This window comes from Myxocyprinus asiaticus, chromosome 37 (genome assembly GCF_019703515.2).
Source record: "Myxocyprinus asiaticus isolate MX2 ecotype Aquarium Trade chromosome 37, UBuf_Myxa_2, whole genome shotgun sequence".
NCBI classification, from domain to species: Eukaryota; Metazoa; Chordata; class Actinopteri; order Cypriniformes; family Catostomidae; genus Myxocyprinus; species Myxocyprinus asiaticus.
The window spans coordinates 23,344,177-23,362,009 of NC_059380.1; the positions used below are offsets into that span (position 1 = coordinate 23,344,177).

At 39.7% G+C, this 17,833-nt stretch overlaps 1 protein-coding gene across 2 annotated transcripts in view; it reads right to left on the bottom strand.

Moving 5' to 3' along the window:
• Positions 1-1,255: 1,255 nt before the first annotated feature.
• LOC127427630 (adenomatous polyposis coli protein 2-like) overlaps positions 1,256-17,833 on the bottom strand; it is a 53,700-nt gene continuing 37,122 nt past the window's right edge. For both annotated transcript variants that reach the window (XM_051675304.1, XM_051675305.1), the window contains exons 6-15: positions 17,559-17,672; positions 16,876-16,971; positions 13,711-13,800; positions 12,310-12,691; positions 9,581-9,679; positions 9,321-9,460; positions 9,132-9,209; positions 8,859-8,975; positions 8,516-8,730; positions 1,256-8,431 (exon numbers count right to left, since the gene is read on the bottom strand). In XM_051675304.1, the coding sequence (XP_051531264.1) occupies positions 2,890-8,431; positions 8,516-8,730; positions 8,859-8,975; positions 9,132-9,209; positions 9,321-9,460; positions 9,581-9,679; positions 12,310-12,691; positions 13,711-13,800; positions 16,876-16,971; positions 17,559-17,672 (6,873 nt within the window). In that variant the 3' untranslated portion in view covers positions 1,256-2,889. The remainder of the gene's footprint in view (positions 8,432-8,515; positions 8,731-8,858; positions 8,976-9,131; positions 9,210-9,320; positions 9,461-9,580; positions 9,680-12,309; positions 12,692-13,710; positions 13,801-16,875; positions 16,972-17,558; positions 17,673-17,833) is intronic.

Genomic DNA, 17,833 nt, shown 5'->3' on the forward strand with positions numbered 1-17,833 from the left:
AGTATAAACACCATGGGACCATGCAGCCATCATATCGCTCAGGAAGTCTCCTAGAGATGAATTTCAAATCAATCTCAGAACAACAGCAAAGGACCTTGTGAAGATGCTAGAGGAAACAGGTAGACAAGTATCTATATCCACAGTAAAACGAGTCCTATATCAACATAACCTGAAAGGCTGCTCATCAAGGAAGAAGCCACTGCTCCAAAACTGCCATAAAAAAGCCAGACTACAGTTTGCAAGTGCACATGGGGACAAAGATCTTACTTTTTGGAGAAATGTCCTCTGGTCTGTTGAAACAAAATTTGAACTGTTTGGCCATAATGACCATCGTTATATTTGGAGGAAAAACGGTGAGGCTTGCAAGCCAATGAACACCATCCCAACTGTGAAGCATGGGGGTTGCGGCATCATGTTGTGGGGGTGCTTTGCTGCAGGAGGGACTGGTGCACTTCACAAAATAGATGGCATCATGAGGAAGGAAAATTATGTGGATATATTGAAGCAGCATCTCAAGACATCAGCCAGGAAGTTAAAGCTCAATGACGCCAAGCATACCTCCAAAGATGTGGCAAAATTGCTTAAGGACAACAAAGTCCAGGTATTGGAGAGGCCATCACAAAGCCCCGACATCAATCCAATAGGAAATTTGTGGGCAGAACTGAAAAAGCATGTGCGAGCAAGGAGGTCTACAAACCTGACACAGTTACACCAGTTCTGTCTGGAGGAATGGGCCAAAATTCCAGCAAATTATTGGGAGAAGCTTGTGGAAGGCTATTTAAAACATTTAATGCTACCAAATACTAACAAAGTGTATGTAAACATCTGAGCCACTGGGAATGTGATGAAAGAAATAAAAGCTGAAATCATTCTCTCTACTATTATTATAGTATTTCACATTCTTAAAATAAGTAGTGATCCTAACTGGCCTAAGACAGGGAATGTTTTATACGATTAAATGTCAGGAATTGTGAAAAACTGAGTTTAAATGTATTTGGCTAAAGTGTATGTAAACTTCTGACTTCAAGTGTGTGTGTGTGTGTGTGTGTGTGTATATATATATATGTTTGAGTACAACCCACTGAACAAACTATACTATCTCTCACATATATATTTGTTTCTCCATATGGCTTGTACCCTAAAAAAAGTTCTATGGTTTATGCAAAAATTTATTTTATAAGGAAGTGTAATTTAATCTGAAGATCTCACATCCTTTAAATCATTCCACTCAATAAAATGAAATCTGGAAACAGGTTTTGAGAATGTTTATTTGAGGACCTCTAACCCATGGCCACAGCTGTTTAACTGTTAGTCTACACCGCATTTTGAATCCAATTCATGCTTTGACAAGACGTTTCAAATTTGCACAAAAGCAGATTTGATTTTTCCCCTAAAAGATCAAATTGGGCTCAGCAATTAAATCAAAATGTTTTGTAGAGGTTTATAAGAATTGTAATATAATTGTTTAAAGCAAGTCCTAGCATCATATTGCTTTTTCCACACCAACACTGTTTAGGAACAGCAATACACTTACCACTGTTACTGGTCATTTTCAATATTTCTTATCAGACATTAAGTTTTTTTATTTTTGAACAACAGTTGGTATTAGAAAACACATCTGAAATGTAGTTCACTGTATCAGAATTTCCAAGGACAAATATTAGAGAATGCATGTTTTCTGATTAAAAGAGACAAATTCAGTTAAGCAGCTATATTACAGTTAAAACTAAACTCAAATACACCAAATAACAAAAACACTTTTTGTGCAGGCTAATTGTTAAGCCATAATTGAAACTACATTGATCATCATAACATGTCTACAATATTTGTGTAGCTGCAGTTTTGCCAATGTGCTTTGGTTGGAATGGAAGCCATTTTAACTTTCTACAGCAGTCTGTTCAGCCCAGCTTAAATGACAAGTAGTTGCATTTGTCTCAATCCATTGAGTTGCTACTGAATAGCTCGCTTTTAAATACTTAAAGCATAATGCGACTCTACACAAAATTACATTATGAAAGCATTTAGAAAGCAGAAATATACACAGCCACTTATTGTTATTGTATTACATACATTTGCTGAATACTCGACAATTACAACAATCTTATATTCATAACTGCAAATATGTTGGGTAGAGATGCATGGTTGTCCTCATAGTCTGTCATTTTCAATGGAAAAAACAGCAAAGTCAACATCACGTGTTTACAGTGGGTAAGTGAGTGTGTAGCATGCTTTTTGTAGCAATAGCAGGATTACATTTTGCCTTCTGGGAAGCATTAGACAACAGTTTTAAATCAATAAGTATTTTCAACAGTATCACTAAATATCCATGATGATTACATAGACATTTTGTGCAGATTTTACCAACTGTAATTATATACCTGCAGTAATACAATAAGTGAAGGCAATAGGCTGTTCTAACCTGTCAGGGTGGCATAAAGGCATGTGCATACATGGTTCTCTTGTGAGAGTACAACAGTCTTTTCCGGTTTGAAGGTGGCACATGGTCTTTTAAAGAATGAATCACAATTGTTTTTCAGAAAATGGTTTGCATATTGTGTTAAATGTGGGGGATTATTCTTAACAATGGATGATACACTCCGAGACATTCTTTCTCCTGTGTATACAACTGTACAAAACATTTAAAAAATGTGTGGTGTGGGTAGGTCCATGTTGTGACTCCAGTTTCACAACATGTACATGGGTAATTTTCTACATCCAAATTATTATTTTTTTCTTCTTCCAGTTAAGTTAAACTTCTGATGAATAGGCAAGCACAAAACTGATTAAATATTGAGGTAAAGAGAATCATGTCCATTACCACCTGAGTTTTTACAGCATCAGAAGCATAGTACATAATCAAGCCTGGACATGTGGACAGAACACAGGTTTTTATGCTTCGTGTTTTTCAACTGACTTAGACATTGTTGGTGCTTGACCCTGGGTCTGTAGAGAACAGCAGACCATGGGGCTGGGGATGTAGTTGAAGGGAGTAACTCTGACAGCTTTACTAGGAGAGCTCTGGCGGAAATGGCCAATACCTCCGCTATGGGTACTTTCCACTGAATGAATGGTGGAGGTCGATGCTGTGCTATAGTTTTTGAGGGATCCATCTGAATACCCATCTTGTAGGTTATTCCCAAAGGCCATGTTTATTTTTCTAGGAAGGGCCATCTTTGGGACCTCCTCTGTAATGCCAAGACCATTTTCAGTTGTGGGGGAGGTGCTTGAGTTTGTTTTGTTGACTGAGAAGTCCTCAGTTTGAACAGTTGCATCACTTGTTTTCCGTGATGCAAGAGTAATAGTTGGCAGTTTTCCTGGTAGTGGTGGTGGCATCTGTTTGGCGCCCTCGGGTGAAGGCAGCAGAGGCAGTGCAGTGGGTGGTAGAGTGCTCTTTAATATCTGGGGAACGTCCTCATCGCGAATTCTTTTCCAGGTCACTTTATCAGCGTTTCGCAGTTCAGCTCTCTGCTGCCTCTGATTTGTGTTCCTTTCACTTTTCGCTCGTCCACTTGAGTCAGAGGATGAAGAACGTAGAGAGGAGTGGCTGGTGACTCGACTTAAGATATTTATACTTGGTGAGGAAGAGTATCTTTTGAAGGTATCATCCTTCTTTTCTTTTTGCTTTGGCCCAGGTGTATTCCTCTGTGATGCCCTGCAAGGACTTTCTGAGCTTGTTCGTCTAGCCGGACGCTTCATCCCTGTGACATCCCTGTCAATGGAGGTAGCTCTTGATAGAGCCATGCCCTGTCTGAGAACCCCCTGTTCTTGCACTTGTCTTTGTTCTTGAGTGACAGGCATTCTTCTTGGACCTTGAACTGCTTCCTTCAGCTCTTGGCATCGAGAGGAACATAAGAAAACTGCTTGGGCCCCTGGGCCTGTTCTTCGGGGTGAGGCGTGCTGTGATGTAACAGAACGTGAACAAGGAGCATTACGTCTTGGGACTTTTGACGATTCTTTGATGAATGTAAGTTGTCTAAGAAAGCCATTCTGGTCTGATTCACCACTACTTGAATGAGTAGATGACATGCGAACCAAATCAAATCGGTTTGCAGGTAGGATTCTTCTCCCTGACATCTGGGTATTATGTCTGCTGATGCTAGAGGGCTGGCTGGTTACCAAAGGTGACATGACTCTTGTTTGCCTCGATGGATTCTGTATGAAAGGTATTCTGACAGGGGATTTCTGAGTTTTCTTGTCTATCGGAGATTTTGTGTTTTGATTGGGGTTTGGAGTGCTTCCCCTTTTGTATGGTGGACAGCTTGGTGCTGATGCCACTTTCTCCTGACCTTGTTTAATAGTTTGTGTTGGGGATGTTACTTTTTTCTGAGGATGCCTGGAAGGAGTTGAGCTTTGAGATGATCCTGATGATGAACACTTTGGGATCCGGGCAGGAGGAGTTGAGCTTCTTTTGGGCAATGACAACTGAGCAATGGGATGGCTCAGTCTGTGAAGGCTTCTTGACCTGTGTTGAGCTAGATTTGGATTTTTGGGGGCATCTGCTTTCGGTATAACTTTTTGGGGTGGTGGTCTTTGAGAGAGAGTTGTCTCCTTCTTGGGCGTGTATATAACTGTTCTACCCCTGAAGACCACAGGCAAGTTTGGAACTGGCTTACGAGGTGCAAAATCAAGTGGCTTATTAGCCTTTTTGTCATCTTTGAATACCTTCTTCTCTTTTGGAGTAAAGCTTGATCCAGACATAAAAGACAGAACCGACTCGGACTCTGATGATGGATCCTGGGACTTTGAAGCTTGTAACTTTGTAATGATTGTATTTGCTCCTTCTTGTATTGCTCTCCATTCAACACTATTGAGGTCAGAGTCTTTGTCTGATACCAATTCATCACTGTCTAGGTCATTCTTAGGACTCCATTCCTCAGTTGCTTTCTGAAGAGAAGCTTTCTGTTTGTGCTTTTTCTCAGCCTTCTTTTTTCTGGCAGCCTGCTTTTTCTTATGTTGGGGCATAGCAGATGTTATGCATTTTAGCAAAAGATCATCTTCTGAATCCATGCTGACTGAGCTTGGCGAACTGTTCACTTCAAACTGGTTTTGGTCTTGCTGTGATTTTGGAGGGCCCTGACCATGGTTGGATGTTAAATTATGTCTGTTCCTCATCCACGTATGCTGAGTTTTTTCATAATGCTCCTCAAAATCTTCATCACTCAAAGAGCTAAGGGACGAACTCAAAGAGTAACATGGAGGTGCTTCTTCTAGAATGAGATTTTGCTTAATTCTGTGAAAGCCTTTTTGGTGGGACTGGTAATTATTGAGTTGATCTTGTATATTAGCATTACGTATTTGTTTCTGTCCAGTCCTATTCATCAGTCCATTTTGTCTGTCCGTTTTATTATGGAAAATGGACAATTCTGTAGGTGTTAGGTGATGCCTAGACTGAAAGGTTACAGGGTTTTCCTGTGCATAACTCAGAGAGGATGATTTCTGATTTTGGTACACATCTGTGCTTTGTTTTATTATGGGAATATCTAACTGTGGCATGCTTTTTGACAGATTCTGTCCTTGCTTTTGAATTTGTCGAACTGGAGACTGGCTTTGAATCCTTTGCTGGGTCATTTTTGCTGCCATCTCCTTATTCTGTATGAGTAATCTTTGAGTGGGCACCATATTTCTGATTGTTTTGTTCAATTGGTTTGTGACTATGTGAGACTGACACGTCAATTTAGTTGGTTTGTGGAAGCGAGAGAACATGCGTAGGTCTTCAATTCTCTTTGCCTCGATATTAACAAGCTCCTGTGTTTCTTTGTTTCTTAACCTCCAATCTTTTACTCCTTTAGCCCTCACTGGATATTGTAGAGTTTCATCACTTAAGGAAGTGGTGCTTGAGAAATTAATAGGGGTACCTTCAGCAGAGTCAGTGAAGGAGGAATCATCATGATAGATCTCTTTAGCAGGCATTCCAAGTTTTTGTCTTGGATTGTTTTTATTCTGAAGCACCATATACACTGGTAATTGCACAGATTTTTGAGCCTGCATGTTGAGAACTTGGTTTGATAGGGCGGGCAACACAGTGGGCCTTACCTTTTTAAACCTGGAAGGCATGGCAGAATTAATGCACTCTTTGAGAATTTCAATGTCATCGTCAGAGTTGCCTTCACTGTATTGGTCTTGGTCATCCATATCTTCTTCCTTTCCAGAATCCTCTGGATCATTGTCTTGTTTGTTTAGCAAAGAAGTAAGTTTGAGCTCCACATCTTTCTGGACATAGTGCTCATGCAGAGGAAGAGCACTCAGACTAGAGGCACATGAGAAATTCTCAGTTGGTTTTTCCACAGTGAAATAGATCATTGTGTCCAAATCTGGAGGTAGGTTAAACCTTTCTTTGAAGTCTGCAATTTCCATAAACTTGCGCAAGCTGTTTTCCCACTGGCTTCCGCTTAGAGTCTGTGTTTCAGGCCCGCTTGATTCTGCACAGCATGGAGTTTTGCTGCGACTTGGAGGCATGGTTTGTCCTGGGCTGTCTGGTAGGTCACTGGGGCTAACAGTTCCACTTATCATTTCACTGCATGGATCACTCTGAATAGAACTGGCAATTGAAGGGGATTCAAAGCTTCCGAGTGAGCTCACCGAACTACACCGGCTCATTACAAGTGGCGTTTCATGAATGTAATTTTCCGAAGAGCTGGATGGTGTCCTATCCTCAAGAATTACTGGAGATACTCCTCTAAATAACCTCTTCTCATTTTTAAGTGTACCAGGGATCTCAGTTGGATCAGAGTTGCTGCTATTGGTTGGACAGATTTTCTTATCAGTTACTAATAACTGGCTGTCACTCAAGTCATCAAGTGTCTCATCCTCTTCCTCTTTTCTCTCAACATTCACATCTTCCACCTCTATGATCTCTGAGGAGTCACTCTCTAGCTCATTTTCAGTTTGACTCTGCCCATCAAGGACTCCATCCCCAGAGGACAAAGAGGAGAGAGAACTGCAGCGAGAAAAGCAGATTGGAGTGTTCTCTACAGAATACTTCTGTGGTGTCTCCAGCTGTCCTATTGTGGGGCTTCTTGTAGAGAATACTGGGGAAAATTTGCTAATACTTCCACCAGTCATCACAGTTGGAACCCAAGCCTGTCTGTGCATTGCTTGTGCTGCCTGAATATTAACTGTAGTCTTTGCAACACCAAATTTGGCAACACTCTGGATCAGTGGGACATGCTGATACGAGGGAGAGAGCTTGATAGTTGGTATACTAGCATTGGTTGATACAGTTGCTGGTGTTGCTATAAGAGGTTCTTGGCTCTTCTCTGTATCTGTGGAACCTGAATCAGGCAAAGTAGCATCTTTGTTTGTCTCAAAATCTCTCTCAGGGATCTCATTTTCACACATGACTCTTGAAATATGCACAACACTGTTCAACGGTTCCTTATGAGCTACCTTAAGGTCAAGTTTATTTGGACGTATTTGTCCTGTTGGCCTTGCAGAAGTATGAATCTGCTCCTGACTGCCACAATAGCCATCACTTGTGCTGCCACTGTTAAGGCTATCATTGGATAAACTTGATTTGGTTGTTTTAAGATGCAAGAAAGCATGTGCTCTGCTGAGATGCTCTTTAGGTGAAAAAGAGCTGTTATCAAAAAGATGGCAAGGGGAGCATGAAATGGCTCTTGCCTCATGAAGCTCATCTGGTCCATAATTCCAATCTACAAAATGATCTGAGCTGAGGCTGAAACTGTCCTCGGAGGATGTATTCATGGTAATGTCTTCCACCAGTTTGTCAATTTTAGCCACTGTGTTGGTGATCTTCTTGGCTAATTTCTCAGCTGCTACAGTCACTTCATCATCAGGGGGTTGTGTCCTTTTATTGTTGGTTTGCAGGGGTTCAATGTCTTGTTCAGGCTCCACCTCTCGTTTTCGAGGCTGAGTATTAAGGAAGTTAGAATTGTTCAAGAATATAGAAAGCATGGAGAAGGTCCCTGTGTCCAAGCTGCTTGACACATTAGGGGCCTCATCATCATCAAAACAACCAGAATCTGAAGCATAGTCCTTTGCTAGGCTCTCAATGTGCCTCAGTGGTTTATTTATACTCTGATGTTTGAAACTTTGCTTCTCGATTGAATCAAATGTTTCGGCCAGGTGCTTTGCATCTAACTCAGCCTCTAACGCTTTCTGCTTCCTCATGTAAAGTGATGGCATACAGGATCCTGGGGATATAACAGCAGTATCCTTATATTTGAGGGGACGATTTGTGAGGAGGTTTCGCAGAGCTGCAGCACTTCCCATGGCTATCATTTTGTGCTTTGAGTGGATCAGATTGCGCAGCATGCTCACAGCTCCCAGATCCCACAGTAATTCCTGGTCTTTTGGATTTCGAGCAGACAGGTTCCAGAGGGTTCCACATGCATTACTCACAATGGTCAGACTGTGAGATCGCAAGTGCTGCAGCAGAGTCTGTAGGCAGTTATGATCCCTGAGGATTTTCCTAAGGAAACAAGAAGAATATGAGTGATGTCCTCAGTACTATAAAAAAAGGCATTTGATTTGTGAATCTGAATACTCTTGATACCTGTAATCATCTCGGGTAGCAATGAGGCTGGACACATTACGCAGGATGCCTCCACCACTCTCAATAATGGCCAGTGAGTTGGTTTGACATCGGTAAGTCAAAGTGCTAACCAAAAAGCCAAGAGCACCATCGACAGAGCAAATTGCCACCTTATTCTCAGTGCTGTGTGCTGACAAATTCCATAGTGCACTTAACACACTTTTTAAGGTGGATTCCTGTAGGGAAGACCATGGCAAATTAATTCCAATGACTTACTGAATGGTATTAGAGCATAAATGTTACCAATTTATTGGGTAAATAACTTATATGTAAACACTGCATAATATAGAAATCTTGATTGTACCTTTGTAGCCTGCAGACCACAGCTCATAAGTGCTGACACACTACCAACATCTCTTAAAGCCCTCTTGCTGTTGATATCAGCACGCCATGACAAATTTCTCAGTATACTTGACATCACCTAAAGGCAAAGACAAATCAGAGATATTTTGGACAAATTATTACAATTGAGCGAAGCAATAAATTACAATTATTTGCTACATGATATTTATTTGTCTTTAAAACTTCTTAAAGCAATGATGTGATGCTTTAATCTTTGAAAAAGTAGCTTATATACCTGCTGTAACTCCTCACTATCAGATGCAAGCTGTGCAACAATGGCATGAAGGCAGCTTTTCTTTGAGCAAAAAGTCGCCTGAAAAAGTAAATAAAGAGAATTAACACATTAATACCCGCTGGTCAAAATTTGTCATTAATATTTACCGTAACCTAAAAATATACTTATATGCTGTATTTATAATTTTACCTTATTTACAACATCCCCATATGTAAGATTAGTGAGCGCCATTCCAGCATACCGCCTCAGGGCCATATTGATTGGCTCATTCTGCATACCATACAGTTCTTGGTCCAGCAGAATTAGCTCTGCAATGGCTTGCAGACCCCCTGAAAGATGCACATATAAACTTTGAGTTACACATCACTGTAAATGTGTTTATTTACAACTACAGCATACATTGTATTACTCTCCAGCATATTTAGAGAAACTGCACTTCATTCACGTACCGAGTTCATTCATTGCCCTACGGTACTCTTCCTCGAAAGATAACTTCATTATTGCACACAAGGCCTGGCAAATCTGGGGATCCACTGGCTCTGGGATTTCTGTGGATATCAAAGTAAATGTTAAGGAGGGGTGGACGGTATGTCCGAAATCTAATATCACTGTATGAGTAATTTTATATCGCAGTAATGGTATACAGCAGGGGTCCCCAAACTTTTTTCTGCGAGGGCCACATCATTTTTCCTTTCTTTAATGGGGGGCTAGGGATGCAGCGATTAACCGGTTTCGCGATTAACCGCGCTTTAAAAGGTCACGGTTAATTAATCGTAAAGGTTCTGCTAAACCGAGTGTTTCTGTTACACAGAACGGAACTGCTGCAGCTTGCGCAAAATGAAAACAAAGTTACACTAGCGGTGCACCATCTTAAAATGACGTGCTTATCAGAGGCACAGAGGCTGATTCAAAATCAAAACATTTACTTACTTATACATATTAATTAGTGTGAACTGTGGGCTTGCTTCTGGCTGGTGAGAAGTCCAATGTCAGGTTACATTCCTGTCACAGCCAGTCTCAAAGACTGATGCAAATGTTCATCAGTGAGTCTTTATCTCATCGGAGTTTTCATCAGTTTCATGCATGAAAAGGTTTGCTCACAGATATACGTGCTGCCAAAAAGTGTGGACATCTTCATTGCATGCCTTTTGATGTTTGGGTATGTCTTGTTTGGGAGGGCAGCATAGAATTCAATGAGACCGTTGGGCTTAAATGCGTCTTTCAGAACATCACAGTTCTGTAACTCAGCCAACTCAAACTGATAAGAAGGCAAAGCTTCGTCAATGTCACGGAACCGCATGTCTTCTTTTTGATTGTATTCTTTGAACAGACACTGTTTCTTGACAGATAAGACAAACAGCCACTTCTTTGCACTGAACAAAAAAAGAATCACTTGTCCACTTTTGGTTAAATACCCTGCATTCTGAATCAACCTTTCTCTTTCCCAACCGTTTCACCATTTTTCGTCTCTTTGAATTTTCTCGCTGGCTCGCGCGTCACCTGTTCAATCGCGATGGCACGTTATGTTGAACGTACCATTCTGTTGGCAGGTGAATTTTACAAATAATTAGGCTATGTTAATAACTAAGGGAAATTTTAGTTTGAAAGCCAACCTTTATTATCAAATACAGACATGATATAAGTAAAACATATATTTAAAATTGCATTTTAAAATGACAAAATATGTCTCTGGCATTGTTCAGAGGGCCGATCCAAATGTGGGGGCGGGCCGCAGTTTGGGGACCCCTGGTATACAGTATACACAGTATATCACCATATACTGTATGATGTTTGCTAGAAAATCATTGAAAAAAAAAAGGTTTATATAAAATAAAATGCACATCCAACCTGAGTTGGGCACAAATGCAAGACACAATGCAATCAACAAAGAAAAAAATGGTAAGTGTCCACACACTGATTTAGACCTAAGCAAAGACCTAATTGCATGACAAAGACCTAATGGTCAAAACATGGCTGTTGTAAGCCAATAAAGTATTTTTGGAGCAATAAATCAGTGTGCAGACACTTACCATTTGTATTATTAAATGTATTAAATAACCATGTGGTAATGACTATAATTTGCTAATCCAATTAATTAAATAGGGTACAATGGGGCTAAAGGCTCCATTGATTTATTTTCTCCCAAAACACTAAATAGTATCAACAAATATCACAGGACTGTCCTTAACACCTGTTTGTCCCCACTCACTGCAACATTTTCCTGTTCCATGACACTGTTGTGTGGAATATCTAAAGGTTGATTTTGAGGCAATTTGGTCCAATATTTAATATTTTTTTAAATGTAAATGTATATAGCTAATTAATATCCTGGAAATGATCACATTTTATGAGACAAAATACTTATTTGTCATTTTCAATTTTGTTCAAGGTGATTATATATATTAAAAAAATTAAATAACCATCCAGTAAGTGGTAGGATAGTATTTGGGGTAAAAAGCCCCCCATGTGCAGGGGCTAAAGGCCCCTATTAAACACAATGATTTTTTTAAAAGAAGGGGAATAGATTTGTTATGAAGAATGACTGATCCAAACACAACGGAGATTATTTATTTTTTTATAGAAAACTTGCGCCTTTTCTGAAGTGGTTATATTGAATAAGCATTATCTTAATTTGTTAGTTAAAAAAAAAAGCATATTGCTGTCTTAAAAGTATTTGCAGTATTTGCAAGTATATTCAAGTTGAAAAATTGTGCCCTATAACTATTGCCCTGGTATTTACACTATATCGGCATACTGTAACCTCCTTGGGGGCCTTTTACTCGAAGTGAGGAAGCCTTTTACCCCAGGTGTGGAACCTTGCAACCTTTTTTTTTATTATTATTAATTTTATTCAAAACAACTTTCTATTGTTATTTATTTATTTATTTATTTTCACACAAATGATGTTGCTCCATCAATATTCTATAGAAATAAATGTATCTTGTAATCTTGAAACACTTTGGGACCAGAAAAAAAGCTAACTTTTCTTAAGGTGTGCTTTTAGCCCTGTTGTACCCTACTAAACACATGAAAGGTACCTCTCATTTGATTATGTTAATGCAAGACCACATTTCTTCTACTGTAGGTTAGTGTTTAGGAGAAACCCTGGCAATAATAAATTGCACAGAAATTTAATTGGTGAGATTCCAGAGATATTATGAACTTAGTCAGGTCTCACCTGTGGTCTTGGCCCCATCAGGTGAGGGGGTTCCTAAATGGTTCTCGATCCAGTCCCAGCCATTCTCGCAGTGGGAGCGGATCTGCTCCAGCACGTGCAGAATCCTCATCTCACGTCGGGCCTGGCCCTCATCTGGCTGCGAGTACACAATGTTGTGCAGGGCAGCACTGGCTCTGGAACGGGCTTCTCGACTGTAGCCTCCTGTCCCAGCTGCCTCCCCTCTTCCACCCTCATGCAGTATTTGTACAAGCAACGGGACGCAACCAGACTTGCGCATAGCGATAGAGCTCTCCTGTGAGCTTGACATCGCCAGCAGTGTCCTAGACATTTCCTCCCGATCTCTAGAGGCTAGCATAGAGAGCAGCCAAAACACCATCTCTACCTACATCATAAAGACAGAAGAACTATAGTACAGTATGTGCACAAATTAATGCATTATTTACAGCTCACTATTACAAAGCAGGGGGTGCATTTTCTTTAAGCCATTTTTGTTTTTGATTACATCTTTTGAACAATGAATTGTGATAAGGATTTTTTAAAATTGAGAATCCACTCAAAAAGAGCAGTTTCTAGCCAATGAAATATTTAAGAGCAGAGAGCATATTGACTATGTAAATTCACTACAGAGCAGTTTCACTATATAAATGTCCATGACATCTTAAAAAGTCTTTAAATGACTTTTCCAAGCTTGAAAATCAAAATTTAAATTAACAATTTCCAGGTTTTCTTTACTATGGGAGCCCTGTTACAAAAAGTTCAGTCTAAAACTATTTGAATACTGCATCACAGGGCCAGAAATTAACCAAGACTTGGTGCAAAAATGCTCCAGATCAGCGGTTCCCAACGCTGTTCCTGGAGGCCCCCCAACGCTGTTCCTGGAGGCTCCCCAAAACTACACATTTTGGATATCTACCTAATCAAACACACCTTATTGAACTCATCAGCTCATTAGTGGAGACTCCAAGACCTGAATTGGGTGTGTCAGAAAAGGGAGATACACAAAATGTGCAGTGCTGGGGGGCCTCCAAGAACAGGCTTGGGAACCACTGCTCCAGATATTTAAAATGTGGGGCAAAAAAATAATAATAATATTAAAAACATAGTGCCTAGGCCAATTATTTCAAATGTATTCTTGTTGTATTTGTATTTTTTTTTATTTTTATTATTTGATGTTGATTTTATTTTATAGTTACCAGCCATAATAGTTTAGATTAAGAAGTATAAGGGTATAGTAGAATTATTATGACTCTTAATAAAAAAAAAAAAAGTTAATTTCTGACACAACTTTTTAGTTGCTGATGAATCTGCTGTGTTTTCTTCATTTTTATGTATTGGTGACATGCACTGAGGAATAACAACAAGCTAATATATATTGGGAAAAAAACAGGATGATGGTCTTACTTTGCTCCCTGCCTCTCCAGGGGCCTCCAAACTACCAGCATTTCCTGATTCCATGTCAGGAACAGATGCTTTTGAGAGGCACTCAGCACTCTGTGGACAGAGAGGGAATTATTTCATATTTGTTCCTTCCTGGTACTCATGCAACTTGGTTTGTATGTTTTAACATATTTAAGAATGATCCATTTCTGCAAGGGTATGTCTTATGCAGTTCAAGATTTTACATCGATTCTATTGGACCACCTCTAGATTGTATAGGGTTGGTCTTAAAGACACACCCACCTGTTGGCGATGCCAATCAGAAGATGGAGACAACCCATGTTTATTGGTGGTGTGTTAAGATCCAAGAATTTTGGTTGAAGGTTCAGAGTTTTGTGTGTGACGTATCGGGCACTCAAATTTCATTTTGCCCCAGACTCTGTATTTTGGGTGATGGGGCGGTCATCAATATAGGGAATAAACACATGGAAAGTTGGGTCCTGACCAGTGTTATGATCGCCAGATAAATTGTTTTAAGGGGATGGAAGTAGGCTGGAGTGCCCCCATTTCAGTAGTGGTGCACGGAGATGGGGAGGGTGGCGGCTTTCGAGGAAGTATCATCTAGAAGACTGGAGAACTTGGATTCATTTGTTGGGAAATGGGGCAACTATTTGGCGTTCTTGGTGGGCTCTCGGGGAGGGGCAGTGGAGAGAGAGGTGTAGTTATAAATGTGTTTTTTTTGTGTGTGTGTATATGCTCATGAGTGACCACAGGGATGTTTGTTGAGGGTTGGGGTGGGGTTGGGGATTGGGAGGGGTAATAGTGGGGGTTAAATATTGATTCTGTGTATATGTTTTGCTTTTCTTTGTTTACTGTATGAATCAATAAAAAAATGTTAATCACAAAAAAGAATGATCCATTTCTATTGTGAGTGTGAATATAGATAATTTGTAGACAATTGCCATATTTTTTTCTGTTCAGAATCTTGACTGAGCATGTGCACACCATCTGAATTACCACTGGTGCCAAAGCACTTCATTCTTTCATGCTAGTGGTGCACATGCTATCTCTAGAGGACTAGATTATAAGGTAAACTACTGATATGGCCAGTGGCGGATTTAGGCATGGGCGACATGGGCAGTTACCCAGGGCGGCATCTTGCGGGGGGTGGCACGAGGCACTCACACAGAGCTGGCAGGGGCTCCAAAAATCTGTGCAAAACCTGATGATCCATGTTATTCAAGCATGATTTGAGAATGTTCTAAAGATCATCTTGTCATTTCAACTTTTCTTTGTTTTAAATTTGTCAAAATCCTAAAACTTGGTTTATTTGCACTAAAAAAGTGGTTCCACTAAATGCAAGCCGAAATGTAGGTGTCAAAATTATAACAAAATGAGATCTACTAATTGCTCATAAATTAAATGCCAAACTTGTGCTACAGCTTTAATTTTATCTTGACTTGATCATTTACAAGTTCTCAGCTTTTTTAAACAGTGAGTGTTGGTGAAGACAGATGACTGTGCTGTGGTGGGAATCCCTTAGTCTCAGAGAGCCTCACACTTGCCAAGCATCCCAGCTACTTTGCAGCCAACAGAATACTGCTTGCCCTGTTTTCTGCATAGCAACATTCAATGCCAGCCTGTGCTATGAGACAGTGCCAGGTGAGACTGGGTGGACTGGCAGCTGTACAGTGAAGAGGAAAAGCCTAGAACACTAACGTCTCCAATTTTCATTAGCTGAGTGGTCATACAAATACCCCCATTCACTGCATTATATTCCAGCAGTAACATAGTGAAATACAGGAAATGGTTGCACAATTTTATTGAGTTAGCATAAATATTTTATAATATTTTATGTAAATAGATCATGCAATATTGTGGTGTTAGCCCCACATATACTTCCTAAACATTATTTAGATACTGTATATTTAATGGTAATTATAGATGTATTATTTATACAAAATCTATATTTATATATAGATATTTAAATTATATTATAATTTATAGAATTATAGACACCAGTTCCATTAAAAAAATTCTAAAGCTGATTAAGCTTTAAGCTCTGATAAAAACACAAATTGGTATGTATAGTTGTGTTATACATCAATTTGTCAACCACTATCAATAAGAGTCATAAATGTCACATTGGTTCCATCAACAATGTTTTCTGAGCTGTCGTGTTGCCCCTGGCAATACCAAACCCTCAGTAGTTTACAGCTTCTATAAATTGTTCTGCATTATGTGCCACTATTTATGGGCAAATAACTGCAGAGTAACTTGCTACAAAATCTTATTTGTTGCATTTTGTGGCCAAGTATTTCACAGAAAGTGACATAAAAATTTGAGGAATTGATGCGTTGATGTTTGTTTGGATAACTGCTTTACTTTTAAACATCAAACGGGTTTAAGCCATATCAGAGCCAAAAGTTTTTGATATTTTCCGGGTTTTCGGAGTGACTATTTGCACCCCGGTGTAAATAGCATCTGCCACACAGTGCAGCTATTTGCACCCAATAGTCTGGTGGAACCACAGAAATATACAGTACAACAAACTAAACAGTAGATGTCACTGCAGTGGCATGGGGTGTAAAGGCGGTGTGTGAATGTGTAGTGTTGTCCTAGCTACCGTGATTCGTATCTGTGTTTTTGTCCCACTCTTTTTCCCATCCGATTTCCTGTTTCCACTCTTAATTTTTCCTTTAATACTACTTAAAATAATAGATAAAAATGAATATAAATGTTGATTTAATCGCAGTGATTTGGTCACGGTGAATGTCGGGGAGTGCAAAGAAGGGTTTGATAGTTCCTGCATGAAACCATGGTTACTGTAGTAAAACCAAGGTTATTTTTTTCTAAGGTAAGGTTAAGGTTAGGTTTAGTGGTAGAGGTTAATGTAGTGTGTCTGTGGGACTCTAAATAAAAACAATAAACACTCTGCAGTGATGGCCATACTGTATGTTATTATTTAAATATGGGTGCAATTAGTATCTACCATTATTTGTACCAGGGTCGGGTTGCAAGTAATATCTGCCACTATTTGCACTGGGGTGTAAACAGCATATACCATTATTTGCACCAGGGCGCAAACAGCATCTGCCATCTGTTTTTGAGAGTTCGTTTTCTTGCAGTAACATCTCATTTAATAAAAATTATGCCAACTCAAATAGAGGGCAGGGGTGTGTGTATCACCTGAGTCTCTGGTAGAGCGTTTTTGTCCTGAGGACCACGAGAGCTCTGGGCCTCCTGTAACTCTTTCTCCAGCTGCTCCAACCGAGCAACACGGATCTGCACACAGAAACAGATATGCTGGTTATTGATCAGATTGAAAACAACTGTCTCATGCTTTGATATTGACACTTTGAGAGCAAGTTACAAGTTTACTGTATATGCCACTATAAATCCTTTCAATTCCTTTAGCTCCACTGGTAGAGCTTGGTGCTAACAATGGTAAGATCATGGGTTCAATTCCCAGGCAACACACACATACAGATAAAAAAAAATAAAAAGGCTTAAATGCACTTTATGACAAATGCATAAATGTTAATGCTGAAAAGACCAGCATGAATTTCCGGTTTGGAGTCGGTCTAGCTGGAGGACCAGCAAAGTCTTGAAGTTTATCAGCTGTTGAAGCTGGTTGACCAGCATGGTCATTCTGATGAAGTTGGTTAGCCAAGGAAGTCTTAACTAGCTTAACCAGCAAGATGTCTAGTTGGGGACATCAGCATCCAAAATATAGTCTTTTCAAAAGGGAATCACCTGTGCTGGATCTTTGAGCACAGACTTGTTTGTGACTGACGTGACACTTAAGCTGGATTTACAGCTGAATATTTGTTGATGAAACACGTTGCATTACATCTCTAATCTGCTCTTACTTGCGTTCTCTGAACCATCTCATCGCTTGTGCCGAAACGTTCCTCCATCACGGAACGTAGTTGTTGGCCTTCAAACTCTAGCTGCTGACGAATAAAATCCACCTGCATAGAGAACTGTGATGCACAGAAAAATGTCAAAATATAATTTTTACTGCGTGCATACCATTTTTTTTAACCATTCAAAGCTATGTAAAGTCAAACCCATATGAGAGAGATGTGAAAAATGTGAGAGACATTTTTTACCAACAAAATAATTGTTTTAAATTATTATTTTT